At 40.9% G+C, this 19,278-nt stretch overlaps 1 protein-coding gene across 3 annotated transcripts; it reads right to left on the bottom strand.

The window, feature by feature from the left end:
* Positions 1 to 4,434: 4,434 nt before the first annotated feature.
* Positions 4,435 to 17,301, bottom strand: gtf2a1 (general transcription factor IIA, 1). 3 transcript variants are annotated; one of them, XM_071531078.1, is made up of 11 exons: positions 17,088 to 17,301; positions 15,151 to 15,252; positions 13,797 to 13,980; positions 13,089 to 13,153; positions 11,538 to 11,613; positions 10,795 to 10,919; positions 9,628 to 9,732; positions 9,399 to 9,458; positions 8,581 to 8,874; positions 7,881 to 7,970; positions 4,435 to 7,030 (listed from the first exon to the last, which is right to left on the bottom strand). In XM_071531078.1, exons 1-11 carry the CDS (start codon positions 17,115 to 17,117, stop codon positions 6,923 to 6,925), a joined length of 1,239 nt encoding a protein of 412 aa, XP_071387179.1. In that variant the 5' UTR covers positions 17,118 to 17,301; the 3' UTR covers positions 4,435 to 6,922. The 3 variants fall into 3 exon arrangements, with proteins under 3 accessions (XP_071387179.1, XP_071387180.1, XP_071387181.1); XM_071531079.1 differs by lacking the exon at positions 9,399 to 9,458; XM_071531080.1 differs by lacking the exon at positions 9,399 to 9,458 and having other exon boundaries at positions 8,581 to 8,814; positions 9,646 to 9,732.
* Positions 17,302 to 19,278: the final 1,977 nt, after the last annotated feature.

Raw genomic sequence — 19,278 nt, 5'->3', positions numbered from 1 at the left:
GCCCGACACCAGCCTGGGGTAGTCAGGCAAGACTGGGTCAGGTGGGAGAGAAGTGGCCTTGAAGTGTTTGTGGATTGATCTGTTTGGATATTTAACAGAAAGCCCCAGTGTTCTGCTGTAGCTGCTTCGATTTTCAGGCCAAGTTCAGCTGTTTTCACAATTTCGGCTGTGATGATTTTACGGTTCCAGTTGTTGGAGAATATCATGTGTCACTGAAATATGAGATAGTATTCATCTCACTTTTAGTCTTTTCTATTATGAGGAATTACCGCTTTAGCACAGAAAGATCATTTTGTGCGAAAAAAAAAAAAAAGTAAAGATAAACGCTGAAACACAGATATATAATTTTAAGAAAATGAATGAAACCTATTTTTTTCCCCCCAACATCCTCAATTATAAATGATCTTTATTCAAATGTGTTTCGCTCAGTCTGGCATTGAGAACTGAGTTACAAGGAAATTATAATAATGGATTTTCTCGAGCAATTCATTTTCCAGTGAGTGTGATAAGAAGACATTTTCTGAGGCACACTATTTATATGTGGTTTTTGTATTCATGGACAGCCTGCAGGCCCAGGGCAGTTCACAGTGGAAATTTTATCCAGTATATGAAAATATATTCCTTAATGTCTTACCAGTATCTCTGTATATAATGTAAATAGCTGACAGTGTTTTGGGATTTATGTATGAAAACAGGACATAATGGTTTTAGGAGTCTTATACTGTCTTATACTGTCAAATCTGTTTAGTCCATATATGGACAACGTGAAAGGGAATGTTACAATGCATAAATCATAACAACAGGATTGTAGTAATGTATAGTACTTAACTGGCTGTGATGTGAAAACCAGTCATGAGTGTTTTTACAGTGGAAGTGGACTCTTTGAAACTGTACCTTTATGTGTCTCAGTCCTGCACTGAATTCATATATCACTTTCTTAGATTTATTAAACATTTGTCTACTTTTGTTTTTTTTTCTTCTTAGGTTGTCCTTGTCAGTTTTTGTAATGTTACCAAATATTGTTACTATCAGTTAATGCTCACTGATCCAACAAAACAGAAATTCCAGAAATACATGCTCTCATCCCCTGGGAGCATGTGATCTAATTACAAAAGTAAACACAGACATATTTTGATTATTAGCAATGTTCTAGAAATTACACACAGGTATGATAATAACAAATATATACTTTTAAAGTCTTTTCTCTCTTTTGGAATGTCATGGTTGTTTTTCTAGCATGATGGTGATATTTTTCCACCCTTATGGAAACAAGTGACTTATACAATCAGAAGAGATAGCTTCGCCTTTGCCGGGAGAGCTTAAAGCAAATAGAGCCGGGACACGTGTGAGCTGCAATATTGAGCTATTATGAGTTAAAGGACACCCTCTGCCAATGGCAGCTTAACATCTGGTTAGCATTTCATCTGCTGGGTGACATTTTTTTCAAGGAAATATAAAGATGAACTGGGGAACTTTCCAGGAAAGAGGGATCATTTCAGATCTTTTTTAATTTCACTTGCAAAGACGCCGTGAACATATGCGACCACACCATTAAACACTGCTGGACAGTTTGTTTCAGTTTGGAAAATACAGCAGAATATTCACAACTGTGCATCACTCTCATCCACTCTCTCAAAGAATCAGTGTGTCTGAGAGCGTTGAAACCTCAGAACTGGAAGAATTTATAATTTTAGGGTTGAAAAAATGAAGAGTGGCATCTGCTCACTATGTTCCAGAGCTGACTCACACCGTAAATTCCTAACAGACGAGCAGGACATCGTTTTCAGCTGAATGTTTTCCACAGCTTCCAGTCCATCTCTTCCAATCACCCATTAAACAACAATCTGGTGTAAACCCTTCAAATGTTACGTTGTGCCTGGGTGCATTTCTGAGGGCCTCCTCCCTTCCACTGCCTGTTGATGTTAATTCCACAGTTGTTTTGTGACTGTGTGTGTGTGTGTGTGTGTACAGATACATTTACAGAGCCCCCCACCTGTGTAGTGCAGCTTTGGATTCATATAATTGTTAAGTGTTTGGTATCATTTTACTCAAAGCCGTTACCTTACAGCACTTCCCAATCAGAGTGAGTCGCCATCATCTCAGTTTATCTCAGAGAACTGCAGAGTACAGTGAAAAATCACAATTATGTCCTTGCTGTGGCATAAATCTGACTACACAGAAAAAAAGACTCATGGTACAACCAATAGCAGACAGGGCCAAACAAAGTGATTGAGACTTGGACTGGATTTATTTGGACATTCTTCTTCTTCTCTGGTTCTCAGGCCTGCCTGATCATTCCTCTCCTGGTATTTCAAATAAACCTATCTCCGAGCCGCTCCTCAAATAAGCAGGGCAGGGCCCGGCGATGCTCCGCTCTGCCGCCAGATTAGGTTGCTGAACTCAAACACAGTGGGAAAGAATCATGAGAGGAAGCGAACAGACAAACTGAGGAAGAAGGAGCTCAAGAAGTTATAAAATCTGTCAGGAGGTTGAGAATAGCCTCGGTCTCCCAGGGTAGGTCAACATCCTCAAGCACCCATCAAGCTCTTGGCCTGGGAACATAAAATCTGTGCGTTTGTGTCGTCATTCCCTTTGTTGTTCCACGGGTCAGCAGACATGGACAGTCCTCTAGAAGGGTCAAGGTCCCGACTCTCTCTCAGAAAACTCTCCTGTGGCTACTAGAGTGAACCATGGAGTAGTGCTCAGTGAAAACATTCAGTCCCTCTGTGGTTCCTCAAGCGGTTCCAGTCACCTGTCATGTGAACCAGGTAGAAAACTCAGCATGACAGATTCATGTTTTCCCCTTTCTCCAAAAATTTCAACATGACATACACTAGAATTCTATGTAAATAGTACAATAAGTATCTCCTTATGTGTTTTATCTACTGCAGTTTGTTTAAAGGTTTGTGCAAGGAAGAGCATTACCAAACCAGAATGCCATGTTATTCTAGTGCTATCAGGCACAATGAGTGGAAAGCATGTCAAAAAACAGAATCTCTTGCGCCTCTCATGGTCATGCATAAGTCAATTATATGTAAATCTCAGTATTTTACCCACATATTTATTTGTAGGCAAGGCCATGGAAATTAAGGTTGCACCCAAATAACTTAACACTTTGCAACACCAACTCCTATAATATCCTTTGAAAGATGGCGTTAATATATTTTCCACAAAGAGTTTGGCCATGCACAATGGCTGGTATCATTGCTCATTGATCACCAGCAAGTCAGGCAAACAAGGCAGAGAACGCTCCAATTATAAAAGGGTGCCAGTTTAGTGGATTAGTTTTACAGCTGAAGCGCACAATTTGCACTTCCAATTGGGGATTAAGGGGCTAATTGTTAGCAGTGCTCCTTTCCAGGGCTCATTTATGCCACAACTTGATTTGCATAAATTTCTTAGTGAAAAACTTTGCACTCTTAGTTCATCATCATCATCTAACTGAGGTGCAAAAAATGGACAGAATGCCCTTGCAATGCAATCTCTGGGCCTGTTTTCCCTCTTGCTAAAGATGATTGGTCTTATCCATTTTTCTGCTACATGACCTCTCACCTAAAGAACCTGTGACCTAATGGACTTTGAACACACTAGATTCAGTAGACTGTAAAAGGCATGATATAATGGAGAAAAACCAGGGAAGGAGGAATCTCCATTAGAAATGAATAGAGGCTCTTTGTCCGAAAGACCTGCAAAATCACATCTTCTGACTTAAAGGGGAAAGCCCTGTCATGCCACAGCCAGCGTGCCTGGCTACTGCACTCCGCCACCGCCTACAAACTTCATTTTGCCATGCAGCTGATTGGCAGTCACCGTCAGTTAGCTGCTAAGCAGAGAAAGTTTAGGGGCTAAGCTAGACGTCTCCAGGGCCTCATTATGCGACTTATTCGCCAGCAGCTCAAACCCTTATGTCTGAGTGCCCAGGAGCAGCAAGAAGGCCCACTTCATCTGAAGCAGCCATGGACACATTCTTCCTCCACTAGCTCTAGTCAGGACTGAATAAGTCTTTGTGAGGCATGATATACTGTAGAAGTGACAACCTGCCTCAAATCCATTTACAATCAAGGGTAAAATCTTTCTGTGGTTTCTGATTCGGCTTTAATCCTAGGCACCAGCACCACATCTTTATCTCATAATTACCCTTAAGAAAATACACAGGGAGTGTATCAGTTTGGGTAGGAATTGGAGAAAAGGCAGAGAAAACGCCCATGCAGTGGATGTCCTGACAACCATCCAATCTTTGGATTATACCGCTAGAAAGTGGAAACGAAGGCAGGCTGAGGATGATTCTGGGTCATACTCATGAAAAATCAAATAAAAGATAGTGTAATGACTGCTTGAAGATTATTGGACTTGAATGTGACGGTCGTCATGTGACTAAATCACATGTTCCAAATAATCAGGAGGGGAAAAAAATGAAAGCAAAAGTGACACTTTTATTACTTTACTTTTTTAGCAAAAGAAAACAACTTATTGTCTGTTCAGTAAAATACCTCCTCTCCTATTTGTATTCAAAGCACAGCCTTCCAGGTTATGGTTACAAATGTTTTTGATTTAATAAAAAAAAAAAAAAAAGTAAATGAATGATTCGAACAATACATTGCCTTATTTGAACAGCAGTTAGAACGCACAACACAGAACAATTTAAAAGCCGAGAACACATTTTTTTAAGAGGCATCCTCTTCCAAAGCTCACCTGCTATGTGAATACAACAAAGCCGAAATGAAATCCAAAAGGCACACATAAGAACCAGGGAGATGAACATGAACATGAAATACGCAACTATGGAGTAGTTTGATTTTAATGATTATTAATTGTGGATAGCTACTGAACACTGCTTGCTGAAGACCTAGGGCCAAGAGACAGTGATGAATTTTCCTGAAACAGTGTTCTACTTGAAATGTTTTGGAATACATTCCCTTGGCACAAGTCATTTTTTATTTGAGTGTGTTGATGGGTCGTTGACAGTGTCTGTTTGGGATGCACCAATACCACTCTTTCAGTGCTGGTACCAATCCGATCCATTACTTCACTGAGCAGTAAAGATGTAGACAATTTCTGTGTTTTCAGTGGGCAAAAATCTTAAATAAAAAAAAAAGTATTTTTCTCCGATAGAGAGATATGACATCCTGCATGTGTAAAGGCAGAAATCAACCTGCTTTGCTTTTTCATGTTAGAACATGGCTCTAGGTATTGTCTCTATATTCAGTACCGCGCTGGTGCATCCTTGGCGTCTGTGCAGCTTCTGCAAAAGCATACTACACTAAACACGTTCAGCCAACAACCACCACATCGACGTAATAGCCAAAAACACATACTTTATTTCAAATTGCTGCAACGGGGGCACTAAAAACAAACTGCAGAGAAACACTCGGGCCCCAAGTGAAACTCACTTCGATAGAAAACATTTTCTTTTAAAAGTCATGATTAAAATGAAAGCACAGGAGAACATATGGTAGACGCAAAGATTTTGGAACATAGCATGTCATGTAGCCTCGTCCAGCCAACAGAAAAAAAAGGAACACTTATTAGATTATAAGAGCACAGTTTGGTGCGGCTTTCCAACCCTTCAAAAATAGAACATTTCGTGAGCTTTCAGGAATAAATAGAAAAAGAACACCGCCCTGCCCCCACCAAGAAAAAAAAAAAAAAAAAAATCATTAAAATCTCTATTTTACTGTAACATTTGAGATTATGGGGTGTCCAAGAAAAACTGAGCTAATGAGCTCCTAGAAGAGAATACCGGTGACAACACAACACACACACGTGCGTGCACGCTCACCACATGCATGCACAGTCTTTCTCTCTCTCTCTCACACACACACACACACAGAAGTGAGCACGCTGTGGCTATTGATTAAATCGACTGACTGATTTCACGACACATTGATAAACTGACAGTGCAAATCTTCAGACAGCTGCAAAGAACTAAATTAAGAGCGAGGATACACCAACAGGAAAAACCTTGAACTAGTAATGACATTTTGTACAATTCTTTACCATTCACTGGTTGATCTTTTTTTTTCCTTTTTGTAAAGTTTTCATTCGAAGATGGGATGAAGCTCCAGAGAAGCAGATGGGGGGAAAAACAAAACAGTCTTTTTGGATTCAGCACTCTTTAGAAGATTTAAACAAATGCCTTCACACAATTATTGATTATTTTATCATTAATGCGATTTTGCCTACTTCGTGTTTACCCTTCATCAAACAAATAATCTTTTAAAATGTTTAAAACAATAACATATGTTAACTACATAAAACATTCTGGGGCACCAGTATCAAATAGATGAATGGAAACTTTAAATTTGATCAAAACTGGTGGCAGGAATCGGAGAAATGGAATTATGACCCAAGAACAAAAAAGTAGGAGCCAAAGGTTGATTCTGGCCATTCTAAAGGCAGCAATCTTGACTGGTGGCACTAGGTTTTGACTTAAACATGAACACAAGTCAATCCAGTCAACCGACTACAGTGCATTATGGAAGTGTTCCTTTTTCATTTGCGGGGTTATACTGGATGACCTTTGACCTCCTGTGGCGGGGCAGGTCAGGTCACCCTGGTCCACTGCACCTGTACGGATGTGAAACGCTTAAGTTCCAATGGAAGTGAATTCGGACAGGAAAGGGTAGAGAAGCCTGGGAAACCAAACAAAAAAAAAACAAAAACGCTCTGTTCACAGGCTTTCCCTTTCCCTGGAGGTCTCTCATCCCGCAAGGCTAGTTGGGTGTTACTGACAACACCCAGGTTTTTACAGTACCTCACAGTCTTTTGGGTTTGTCAGAGGTCTCAGAGACTCAAGAGCAGGTTTCCTAAAATGAATCCAGTCACAGGATATGGAAGGATATTGATGCATCTGTGTTAACTGGACAGAAGGAGTTACAGAGTTCCTGCTCCTGCTCTTTTGTGTTTTGTTTTTTTTCCTACTTCACCATTCGGCATCCCCAATGGCTTTGGAGAAGACATAGTCTCTCCCGTTTAGATTCATGATCCCATCCTTCAGGTGGAATTTCCATTTGTTCTTACTTCTGTGGATCTGGGGAGTAAGGAGAAGGAAATGAACGGCGTGGGCGTCGAGGGGCGACAGACACTGTTACAGCTTACAATGGACACAGTCTCTTATGTCTTTTTGACCATGCTCACAGACTCTGGGGCCAGACAGTTATACTGGGACACTGGGATATCAACCGACATTAACCTACAGGTCTTTTTAGGCATCAATTCAGTTTATTACAATACAGTTATTAACAGGGTTTAGAGATTATAACAAAATTTAAAATCAATGTATTCAAACTGGAATAGCCCAATTACGGCTAAAATGATAATCCTGATTATTTTGCCAGATATTGTTAATCGAGATTGTTAGTCTTGATTTTTTAAAGAAACAAAACTATTTTACTGCACCTTTAGCGTCTTATATCAACATAATTTTAAACTATACCCGTAGTTTAAATAAAATCAAATGTTTCAAAATTGCTGATATGCCAATTTTCTACGGTTATTAAATGTGGAAACTAAAGTATATAAAGTAATTGTGTATATAGCACTATACACAATTAATTGTGCAGCCCAAGTTGTGAGATTAACTGATGCAAATGCAAAGAAAAGTGTTGCTTAAATGGAAATACATCAACTATAACAGGATCTCCTCATCATTACTTCTCTTTAAATAATACTGAGTATATTGAATATTCGAGTTAGGACCATGAGGAATAAACATGCTCTAGTGAACTTTCTACATCAGATTAAAAGGGAATTTGTCATTTTGTTCCTGCATTTATATACTCACAAAACATAGGATTGACTGGGCTTTATTACACTGTAGTCTCTCTCTCACACACACACACACACACAATAGTCTCTCGACAATGTACTGCGTTTCTTACCTTGTCATACTGGCACACCACTACATTCTCTGTATCAAACAGCTCCTGGTCCTCCTCGTCGCTCACGTCATCTCCACTGTTCAGCGGCTCCTGACAGAGGAACAAAAAAAACAAATTTGAACAACGTACTTATCAAATGTTTCTTGGTCAGGTGGAAGGAATTTTAAACAGTATTTGGCCTATGCAACACTAAAACACCAATAGAAATGGATTTTGGTTTTTCACATGGAGTGGCTCTCTGAGGCGGGTTGGCCCACCCTGCCTATTCTGCGGTAGGGGAAACACTGGTGTGTGGTCCATATTCATAATCAATATTCATATATCAGTATCATAACATTTTAATCTGTAATGTTCCTTTTGTAAGTCTCTGCTGGAGGGTAAAGCCAATAAAAGGAGGACATGACAATAGCATCTCAGGACTGGGACCAGAATGCTTTTTGCAACAACCGGCTAATTTTCTTCAAAAACAGAAAAACTAAGATGTGTGTGAAAAGAAAAAGGCCAACTACAGTATCCACTGCATTCGAGAGCTCATTCCGCTCATTTACGGAGTTGTTTATTTCTACAGAGCTTGACCGCATTCAACACTGGAAGACCTTGGGACTGGCAATACACACATAAAACAGTGGGCTTCGTCCTGTGTTTACTGTTCAACTTTAAAACAAGGGTTCATTTTGAACCAAGGCTTTTTGTTTCCCACCTCCTCCACCTGCCCGTCTTCTCCCCCATCCTTGTCCTTCTCCTCATCGTCATCTTCATCATACTCTTCCTCCTCATCCTCGTCCTCTTCCGAGGAGGTGTCACCGGCTCCGTCCACCTGCAAGACCATGGGAGGCTGCTGGGGCTGAGGCTGGGCCTGGGCCTGCTGCTGGGCCTGGGGCTGCGGCTGGGCCTGTGGTGCAGCTGCACCCTGGACCTGCTGAACCTGCTGGACCTGAGCTGCTGTCGCCGCCTGGCCGGGCTGAGGCGCCATGGCTGCCGCTGCCTGCATCACCTAGCAGGAAGAGAAGCCCAGAAAACAGGGAGTGTCCATATGCCGCTAGATTATGCAGGTGCAAAATTAACACCCGGCAAGTGCCAAATGCCGGTAAAATGCGTCTTTGAGACAATAACATTTGAATGTCTCGGTTATATACAGTCTTTGGGTTAAATTTTGTCCCTGCTAACCACTGTATACTCTGACCGTAGAGTGTGTGTGTGTCTGTGTCTTGCATTTAATGATGAATTACAAACTTGATCAATTGTATGTATAAGTGAGTGAGCACATTTTAAATCAAAATTCTAAATCTGCTCATCTCTTTATTGAATGTTAAACACAGTACCTGACTCTACATGAAATAGCATTGTAAACGGGTAGGATAACATGCTTCTATGAAAAATGTATCTTAATCATTTCAGCCGGTATAAATTATTCTTGCCAGGTATTTATTTTTTTGTTTACCAGCACTTGGCAGGTGAGCCAAAAGGTTAACATGTGCACTAATTATGGAGACAGATGTCGATAAAATGCATATTTACTTTTCTTGTGTCTCCTTGGTGCGGTGGAATAATATGAACACCTGTGTAAGTAATTAATTCCTAGATTGGATATGTGTATATATCAATGATGTGATCAGGACAAGACGAAAAAAGGCAGGAAATGTGGCAGGAAAACAGGGATATCCATTAGGGAGGAATCAAACTTGCACTGCAAACTTCCAGAAAGGAGCAATTAAATCAGTCATTAACGGATGTAATAAGCGCTGACCTGTGCGTTGCCCTGGACCTTGTTTCCCGGAGCGAGGACAATCTGCTGGGGCTGGATGATAACTCCTGTTTGCTGGGGCAGGCCTCCCTGGAGAGGAGCCAGCACCTGGACCGACAGTTAACAGGAAGAATTAACCTTTCACAGCAGCTCTCAGATTAACACAGCAGCAATCCCATTCAGTCATTTACGAGGAGATTTCCAAGGCATTACGGCTGAAAATGGCACAAAGGTATACTTAATCTCAAAAGTCTCTCATCACCTGAATTCGTAAGCAGTGGTGTCATTCTGTTGAAAGGCACGGAAAAGTCGTGTTCTGGCTCATCATATAGTTATGATGCTTATGTAACGGCATTTTACTACTGTGGGTACATTTGTAGAGGTCACTGGTAATAGGGGACAAGGATTATGTTTCCGTGGGGAAAAGAGGTGAGATTCAGTAGGTCAGTGCCCTTTTGATTTTTCCAGAATTACTTGCTTTCCATGGCATTTCATTTCCCATTTTCAGGTTTATCTTTCCATAACTCTGTTCTTCCAGTCCTTCAACACCAGAGGACCCACAGCTACGTTACAGTTTTACCAACCAACAGCTTCATTAACCTCAATCCGTCATAGACAGATTATGGGCTGATCGGATACAGGATATCTATTATATGCCTTGAGCTGTCGGTTCTGCTTCATTAAGGCACTCCCCCACCGCTGTGCCTCCTCCAAGGACCCTATACTGTAACCTCCACCAAGGGGCCCTGCACCCTTGAAGAGTGAACGAGTGTCATCACAGAAAAATGGCGTATCTTGCCCACTTACATACACACAAGAAGTGGCAACTGGGCGGCCTAATGGTTGTAGGAACTGTCCTCTCGCTGGGTCACAGGTAAAAGCCAGTGTCAATCCCAGAGCAAGACACTGAAGACCTACATTAGGTGCTAAAGGGGCAGTGCAAATCTCTGGCTCTACACTCCACACTATAGATATGCATTAATGTCTATCTCAGGGGATATGTGCTGGGAAAAAAAGCTGTACGACCAGATGATTACGAGTTTTCACTTTGCTTTTTTACTGCACTTCCAGCTCCCAGATAAAACTCTGTCCCCTTCTATTTTACTTGTCCTAGGCCACACTCCAGAGCTGGGTATCCTGTGTTGCCCTGCCTGTGTGATGGGAACATACCTGTTGTATGACGGGGGCCTGCACGCCACCGGGCTGCATCTGCTGCTGCAGCAGGATCTGCTGCTGGGGCTGCTGTATGATGTACTGAGCCCCGTTGGCAGCACGGACCACCTGCAGGATCTGGCCTGAGAGAGAGGAGAAGAAGACAGAAAAGAGTTATCCCTGATTTTAAGTTAAATGTATTAGTGTAAATCATTTCAGTTCAATACAATGTACATGCTTCAATATAACAGTAACAATCACGGGAAATAGAAATAAAATTGGCAAAGATCGGTTGAGCAGATTTTGGTGGTGATCCAGATCTTGGATTTCCGTCATTCGATTTTTTTTTAGCCATAACTATTTTATGCAGCGTTCATGTGCTGGTGGGAAAGTCCGACATCCAGGACTTGTAAGTCAGCCGTATGTCATTTTGTTGGAAAATCAAACCCAGAGGACAAATGCTAAACAACCATAAACCATTATGGAGGCTGCAGCTTTGCAAGTTGGAGAATTGTTCAGTGTTGGCAGAGGTTTGCACTCTATTGAGTACCTTCTAGAGACTAAGATACGATAAGATATGACTTTATTAATCCCCTTGGGGAAATTCGGGACTAGATATTTAGAGATGATCACTGTAAACCAAGAAAAAAAAAGCCTCCTCTCACTTTGTTTGAGGAATTTAATAGGTCAAATTGCTCAAAAACACTTCTCTGCAACTCAATCAATCGACAAGCTTGTGTGTGTGTGTGTGTGTGTTTTACCTTGGCTGGTGATGAGCTGCTGGTACGGAGTGACTCCTGTGGGCAAAGCAAGGGTTGCTGCAGTAGCTGCTGCACTCTAGAGGTGAAGAGGAGAATACACACACAAGAGTCATCGGAAAGAGACTATACCACACACACACACACACACACACACACACAGACGACCTGGGGCAAAATAATATAACTGAATATAGCCTCAAGCGGAAATTCCCGGGTTCAAGCACAAGGGAAAAGGAATGTTAAAGATTTAAGGCTGTCAAGGGTGAAGAGCTCTATAGTGATGTTAAAAACAGAGGCCTTGTTGGCAGTTACAAATTTCATGGTAATAAGGACATTCCTCTAGAGACATTTTAACAATTATGGAACTGATTAGCTTAACAATCAAAGTGCTAATATTCACCTTCCCTTAGCCGATTTGTTAAAAGCAGCTACATTGTTTATCCAACTGTGTTTGTGTATCTTTATTCATTAATTCCATTTGCCGCATTTGATGTTGACAAGTCAAAAATTGGAAAGAAAAGCCTTTAAAAAAAAAAAGGGAAAAAACCCATTTGTGTTTGTACGACAATGCAGGCACAGCGAAAAACAAAAGACGCAGAATGATTTGGTTACCTACAATGGCACAGATGTGAGCCTTGACATTAACAGATGGCTTGTGGAAGAGAAGTAATGTTGAGGAGGGAAGACAAAAGGAGGAATAATCAAGACACTGCATGGGAGTGCGACAGGGAGGCAGATAAAGGAAAAGCTTGTGTGTTTGTGTGCGTGTTTGGGTCTGTGAGAAGCAGAAAAGCAGCGTGTAAGAGGATGAGGTTCTCCCAGCTTTATCTGCACTGTAATCCAGTCCAGAACCTACGGCCCTCACTAAACGATTTCCTGAAGGCCCTTCCTCTCCTCTCTGCTCGCCTCCTGGCCCTCCATCTGTCCCCTGCTAGACTAGTCCCAGTCACGCTCAGGCCTGCAGAGACGCCTCAGGATCCTTAGCTGGCTACTTCTTCTCTTTGGGAGGCATCAATGTGCTTGTGGAAAACACTGATAATGTGTTTGCAATCTTTTCCATTTTTCAATTAAAAATTGAATGTTAAACGCCTATATAGCAGTATAGCCTTGTGATCCCTTAAAATGAAGCAAAGCCTACTTGCGACCCCCATCCCAGTCTGTGTATGCAGAGTGGTGAACAGTTCAACCAAAGAATAATTTTCCCTTTTCAGGTCATTTCATTTGATTATCAGAGGAGGCCTAGAGGCTGAAAACTGTTCAGTGTTTTGCAAAAAAAGAAAAATGAGAGAATAATCTGAAAAAATATACATAATACATTTGTATAGCAGAAATATGTATTATTACTATCCCATAAATAATATCATGTCCCTCCAAAATAATCTTGTGACCCCCCTCGGGTGTCCCGACCCCAGTTTGAGAAACCCTACTGTATAGAAATGTCTGTGTACAGTGGGGATAAAGGATTTGTTACATTTCTTCCATTGTTCAAATCACAAATAATATTGTTCTGTTGGCACTGTACACCTTGTATGTACACACACATTCACTTACCATCCCCGTTGCACTCATATGCTGTAGAATCTTGGGATCCTGAACAATGACTTGCTGCTGGGGAGCTGCAGAGAGAAACAACATGTTGAAGTCATACAATGATACACACCAATAACACTGATAATTCCAGTGCAAATCAACGTGTTTCAATAAAGATATTGGCACTGTATGAATTTTCCAGAAGCAGGTGAAACTGTGTTGAAAACAAGTGGGATTATCTCTCCCTAAGCAGAACGTTTCACTTGTTCTAAGAATAATACGATTTCAAGACTGAATACGAGCCTAAATTACTTGTTCAGATGGACATTTTTTTACAGTGAAAAATGAGAATGGGAAAATGGGATTCACAGACACCGACCTTTTCTACTGTTGCACTTACTGCAAGTCACTTTCAATAATTGTAAATACCGCTACAGTGCAGTAGTGAAATAATAATAATAATACATTTAATTTGTAATGCATTTTTCATTAGAAGTAAATCTCAAAGTGCTACAGAGTAAAAGAAAAAAAACAGGAGCATAAAAACCGATAAAAATGAACCAACAGCAAAGATCATTAAAAGCCACACAAAGGAAAAAGGCTTGATTAAAAAGGAAAAGTTTATAGACAATGCATATAGACAAAGATAAAAAACCAGCACAAAGTTAAGGAAAGGCTTTGTTAGGAAGGAAGGTTTTTAGGCCCCCGTTAAAAGCATTGGTGACCAACCTTGCTGCGGTGGGGGCAGGAGGACTTGCTGGGCCTGCGCTGGCTGGGTGACCTGCTGAACTTGTTGGACCTGCTGGACCTGCTGCTGCTGTTGCTGCTGCTGCTGGGCGGCATGCAGGGCGGCCTGCTCCTCGGTATGGAAGCCCTCCACTGCCTTGGACTGCATCAGTTTGTTCTCCCACAGCTGGAGCAACAGGGGTGAACAACAGTGGCATTTTTAAAGATCTATTTCATGGCTATTTCAGCTTTATTCAACAGTGAACATAGATACAGGGAAAATGGCATGGAGAGGCATGGCATGCAAATTGGTCAGGAGGCGGCCTCAAACTCACAATGTAGAGCAAAGTTTTGAACTTTAGGACACTGAGCAGCCAGGATGCCCAAAGGGACGAGTGTGTTACATCCACACAAAGAAAGAAATTGCAAAAGGAACAGGACTAACGAGTGAGATTTTTCCTCGCTAAATGTTAGGTCCGCCTTTGTGTCTCAGAGATTAAAGATCAGAGAATCGTAAAAAAAAGAAAGTGTGCATAATTTCCTTGTTCCTCCAACAGCCAAGCAGATAAGAGAAGAGGTTTGATGGCTAGTCATCTTGTCCTTTAGAGCTTGGTGGTTCTTATTACACTTATGTAATTACCATACAGTTGCAATTTCTTTTGCTGAAAACATCAAAGCAATACAATTCTTAGACAAAACTGTAAACAAAGATATTACCACAAAAGTATAGCCAGGGAGGTTATGCAAACTCTTCATATTCAAGCCTATTTTGTGAGCTATCAAGAGTGTCCTACAAGCAAAGTACTAGAACAGACTGTGGGGCTGGCATGTTTTTCAATGTAAATTTGACATTAATTCATATTTGAATGCATGTTACCTGAATGCATGTAGCAATTTCCATAATAGGCATCAAATTAGCAAGCCAACAAATGTATTATGTACTAGTGATGGTTACAATTACAATGTAGCTTCTTTTAGAATGTTTCTTTCTATTACAACTTTCTCCAATTCACGTTTCCATTTTCCAAAGTCACACAAAGTGACATAAGGCGTTATTCAAAACAGATGCACTTTATTAATTTCTGCAGGAAATTCTAGGCTGTTAGTTGGGTGCTGTGCAACCACAGTAAATGCATTGAAAATGCCCTTTAAAATGTGTCCTCTCTGCTGCAAAAGAAAATGCCAAAACCTTGAGAAGAAAGGATTTTGATGGTACCATACCCCTTCCTTTGCTTTCACGTGCCACAGCTTAGCTAGGTAAGTATTTTGTGTAAATGATTTGGGGGTGCATAATTGCAGAAGTGAAAGTTCCCCTGTAGAGGCTGTATGTAAAAACAGTACTGCTGGTGGTGGTTACCGTTTTCAGCTCCAGTAACACCTGTTCGTCCACTCCCTCATCCAGGAACAGCTCCCGCACCTCGTTGATCACATCCTCAATCACAGACTTATACAGTTTAGGCTAAGGGGAAACAAGTGAGAAAGGGAAAGAAAACACAACACATTCCCATTAGAAAAGAGTGTGTGCTCCAGAAAACCTTTAAATTCAGAAAAACCTTTAAAAAAAAAAAAAGAAACATATCCCTGGTAATATAAACATATCCCTGGTAATATCAATGTATATTATTTGGGACTTCCTTTCATATGAAAAGGCTGGTTTATGCTATCCTAAAATGTGTTTCATTGAAATAAATCACTTATGTTTTTCATGTCAGCTGACAAAAGTACAGCAAACCACCACCCTGATTACAAATGTGTCAGGCCTGTTTCATACAATATATTCACTGTCTTCTGGGGGGAGAAAACTCAGTTCAAGACAAATCAGCATAAATTAGAATAACACGTTAATATTGGGTGCATGGCTGTAACATATGGCCACTGAAACTGGTTCATGCAGTACAATCCCGCACGGCTTTAAGTCATGCGCCATGCTAACCTAGAGCTAACCTACATACACACGGTCTGTAAATATCACGGCCAGCCAGGTATGAAATCGGCCTTTTTCTGTTGCCTCCCAGGGTAACGTGGCATGTATGGCGCACACCAGCAATAAACCCATAGCCTTTTACGGTCTGTAACAGGACTACAGTCGCATTTCAACGACACAAGAAAGCGGCCCCGATATACACCGTAAGCGACATGGGCCACCGCACTGCGCTCACTGCACTGTCCCCAATGTCCGCAGCACGGACCTCGGTCTCTCCTTCCCTCCCCCTCGCCCCGTCTGCTCCTCCACTATTTAAAGCACAGTCTGGTGTTTATATGTAGAGCCGGTGACGTAGCGTCGAGTAGCACCTTCCCATCCCGGGCAGTCTATATTAGAGAGCCAATATGGCTGTATAAAACCAGGCAGCGGAAAGGAGGAGGGCCAGAACCGGAGAGACGGCAGACGTGGAAGCCATTTTACGGAGCGGCAGCCTGGCGCCCGCTAGCCTCGTACAAATATAGTTTATGGCGAATTGTGGAGGATATTTGCGGTGTAAAAACTTATGAGTGCTCAGCTTTAACTAACTAGTATGGTCTTGTCGGTGGGGGAGCAAGATGTAACTGATATGAGATGGGTAAAAGTGGTGGTTTGGGACAGCTATCCTGCCTGCTGGTCGTGGAATGGTGGACAATGACCGAGGCATTTGACTGAGCGTTTTGAGAATTGCCAGACGACTTTCTACTACATAGACTTTAATTTCCCCCAAAAACTAACTTGATTCATTCGCTGTGGATGAGAAGGTGCTTGGCGTACATCTGGAATTTTACATTACTGCAGAAATATTAAGCTAAAGTTTACCGTTTTGTCCAGTTGCATAACTTGCTACTTGTTCCAACAAAAGCAATCCAACTTGGATATTTAACGTTAGGTGAAATACCACAAGCCGAAAATCTATAGAGAATTTAGTTCCTATTCATCCGCACAGACTCCTCTACTGACCATAAACCAACTAACGGTCAACTCCTAAAAGCTTCGGTCTACCAAACAGCCCATACAGCTTAGAAATGGCATTCTCATCTTGCTAAAATTGAACATTTCTACACAATCAACTTATTTTCTGACTAGTTTCAGCTCCTCTAGCCGTTGATCCTGACTGGATGGTTTCAACTGACAGGACGGTCTAGTTTCGAAAACTGGTTAAAATGGCCGATTGACAATAGTAGTTTTAATTTTTATTAGAGACCATAGTGAAGTGTTTGCAAATACACATCCCTTTCACTGCATTCAATAAAAAGCAGCTCGTCGACAGTTTTCCATTATAACTTTACCCCCATTTTCCCCACTGACAATCCTTAGAGATTGATCCTTACCACTGGGTTCGAGTTAGCCGAGCTCGCCATTATACGCGTAGTGTAAAAACCACACGGAGAATAGGCGAGAAATAGAGCCAAAAATCAACGAAAAACGGCTTAAAACAACTGGGAACGATATTTTAAAATAGCCGGCATCACTTTTGTAAATAAAACACAGTTTTTGGCGGTCTTATTTACAATCCCGGGCTGCGCCTCCCCAGCCGTCCTTCTTCCGTCGTTGTCCTCCTTTATATACTGAGCGATGGAGCTGCGAGTGCGCGAGACATAGGGCAGGGTCAAGCCGGTTATTACGCGAGATCTCGCGCGGGATTTGACAATCAATAAGGTTACTGCTGGGAACTGTAGTATAAATGCAACGTGGTGCAAAAAACGGATAGTTCCGGTCCTCAGTCCTGGCACACACGTGACCTCATGTTAATTTAACTGAAATCTAACCTGTCTAACTAATAATCACCCCGCACACCTGTCCCTATGTGTCACGTTGTTTAACTACTGTTCAAGTAGCATACAGGAGCTGTGCTTGGTGGAAGAATATCTTATAGGAAATTATTATTTAGCTATCTGTCTACAAATCAAAAAGAAAATATGTATTGAACATTTGCATACTTTACTTTTTAATACAATAGTGTGTTACCACTGTTTTTTAAAAGCAACACGCTTTCACAAAGTAGTAAAACCCTCTGAGCTATTCTAAAATCTGTAAATTATGGCCTCTTATGGCTTATTAGGCTATATAAATTATTACTCAGGACTGCTTAGAAAGCTAGCTTTTTACTGCATCACAAGGGAAGGTGTGAGTGATGGGTTATAAATGTTTCCAAAATGTCATTTTTAATGTTTTGTATTTCCTTGATCTCATTGGTAACAGTCACAATTTCCCTGATTCAACAATAAACCAATAGCCTACATGTTTCTAAACAATGGGGGTGAGCTAGATAAATAGCCTATTGTAGACCTTTTATAGCTTTTTAATTTACAGTAGCCCCTTAAATACTCTTGTTTAACTTTATTCAGACAATATATTTGATCAGTGTTACTAAGATGCGGGCTGCGCATAATGGACTTCACAAACCACGAACCTTCAGGAACCACTGTGTGTCACCCAAATGTAGGCCTATTCCCGATGCATTATTTCAGTATACTCCTTGCTGTAATAGTTAACCAGCACAAATAATCTAAAAAAAATAATGAAAGACTGAATTTTATTGGCCAAACAGATGTCATAATCACAAGCTGCATGTTCACTCCACTGTATTTTCTGTGTAATGTCAATTTTACTGAAGAAAAAAAACAACTGTACACTCTAGTTTAGTTGAGTTTATATTTGTTTTGTTGCAGTGATGAAAGATAGAAGCAAACTGATGAAAACATTGCGCAAAACAGCCTGATGCTAAACAACAGAAAGGGGAGATAGACTGCTATGTAGGCTATCATAAGTACAATTTTGAAAGCCTACTGGTTTCCAATAAGACTTGTTTCTCACTCTGGTGTCTTCTTTGGTCCTGATCACACTTTGCTATGTTTCCCATTCCAGATATTTGCAGTTCTGAAAACACTTCTTGAGTTTATTGGTAAAGAAAAAAAGCGATGGTCTGTAAAACCACCACTAACACATCCAAAATTGTTGTTGATTCACGCTTTACTGCTGTTCATGCACTTTATACTTTTAATTAAAATAACATCTGTCCTAATCTTTTTTGCATTTGACTTTTTATTTTTATCTAAAATTTTAATACATTTCAAATAAGGTGCTTTTTATTTTTTTGTCCACCACACAATGAAATTGTGGTGGGGTGGGGGTGCTTTGTGTACCTGTGTTTAAACAATTTCGGTGATTTGCCTAATGGGGGCGCTATAATAACCCTAACCCTAATCTCAGACACCACTGGTGGTATTTTGCTAACAACTATGGTGCAAAAGTTGTGTTATCCTCGTGCCACAAAGCCACAAAATGCTAAAATGCTAAGTATTGCTAGGGATTTTTTATTGCACCTTCAAAACCCATCAGAATCCACCTCAATAAATAAAGAAATGCTTAATAGAGGAACCCTCAAAAGCAAAAATAGTCCATATTAGTATTGGACGTGGTTAAAGGTGATCATTTTACAATCCTATTCTTTTTCACACTGAAAATGGGCGGGAAGAATTATGTCAAACTGGAGAGGACAATGAAGTCCTGCATCCGCTT

This window comes from Centroberyx affinis, unplaced genomic scaffold (genome assembly GCF_046629955.1).
Source record: "Centroberyx affinis isolate AG114_WGS23_722 - 3 ecotype Tasmania unplaced genomic scaffold, CSIRO-AGI_Caff_v1 ptg002030l_1, whole genome shotgun sequence".
Taxonomy (NCBI): Eukaryota; Metazoa; Chordata; class Actinopteri; order Beryciformes; family Berycidae; genus Centroberyx; species Centroberyx affinis.
The sequence above is the reverse complement of the archived record's forward strand: the minus strand, read 5'-3'. Positions and strand labels throughout refer to the sequence as shown.

Bases quoted from the DNA above. Each gene is read 5' to 3' on its own strand.
- gtf2a1 (XM_071531078.1), bottom strand. From the start codon at position 17,117: ATGGCGAGCTCGGCTAACTCGAACCCAGTG. The intron at 11,614-13,088 runs GTAAGTGAATGT...CTTCACCTCTAG, and splicing joins ATATGAGTGCAACGGGGATG to AGTGCAGCAGCTACTGCAGC. The intron at 7,031-7,880 runs GTAAGAAACGCA...CTTACTCCCCAG, and splicing joins TGGTGTGCCAGTATGACAAG to ATCCACAGAAGTAAGAACAA.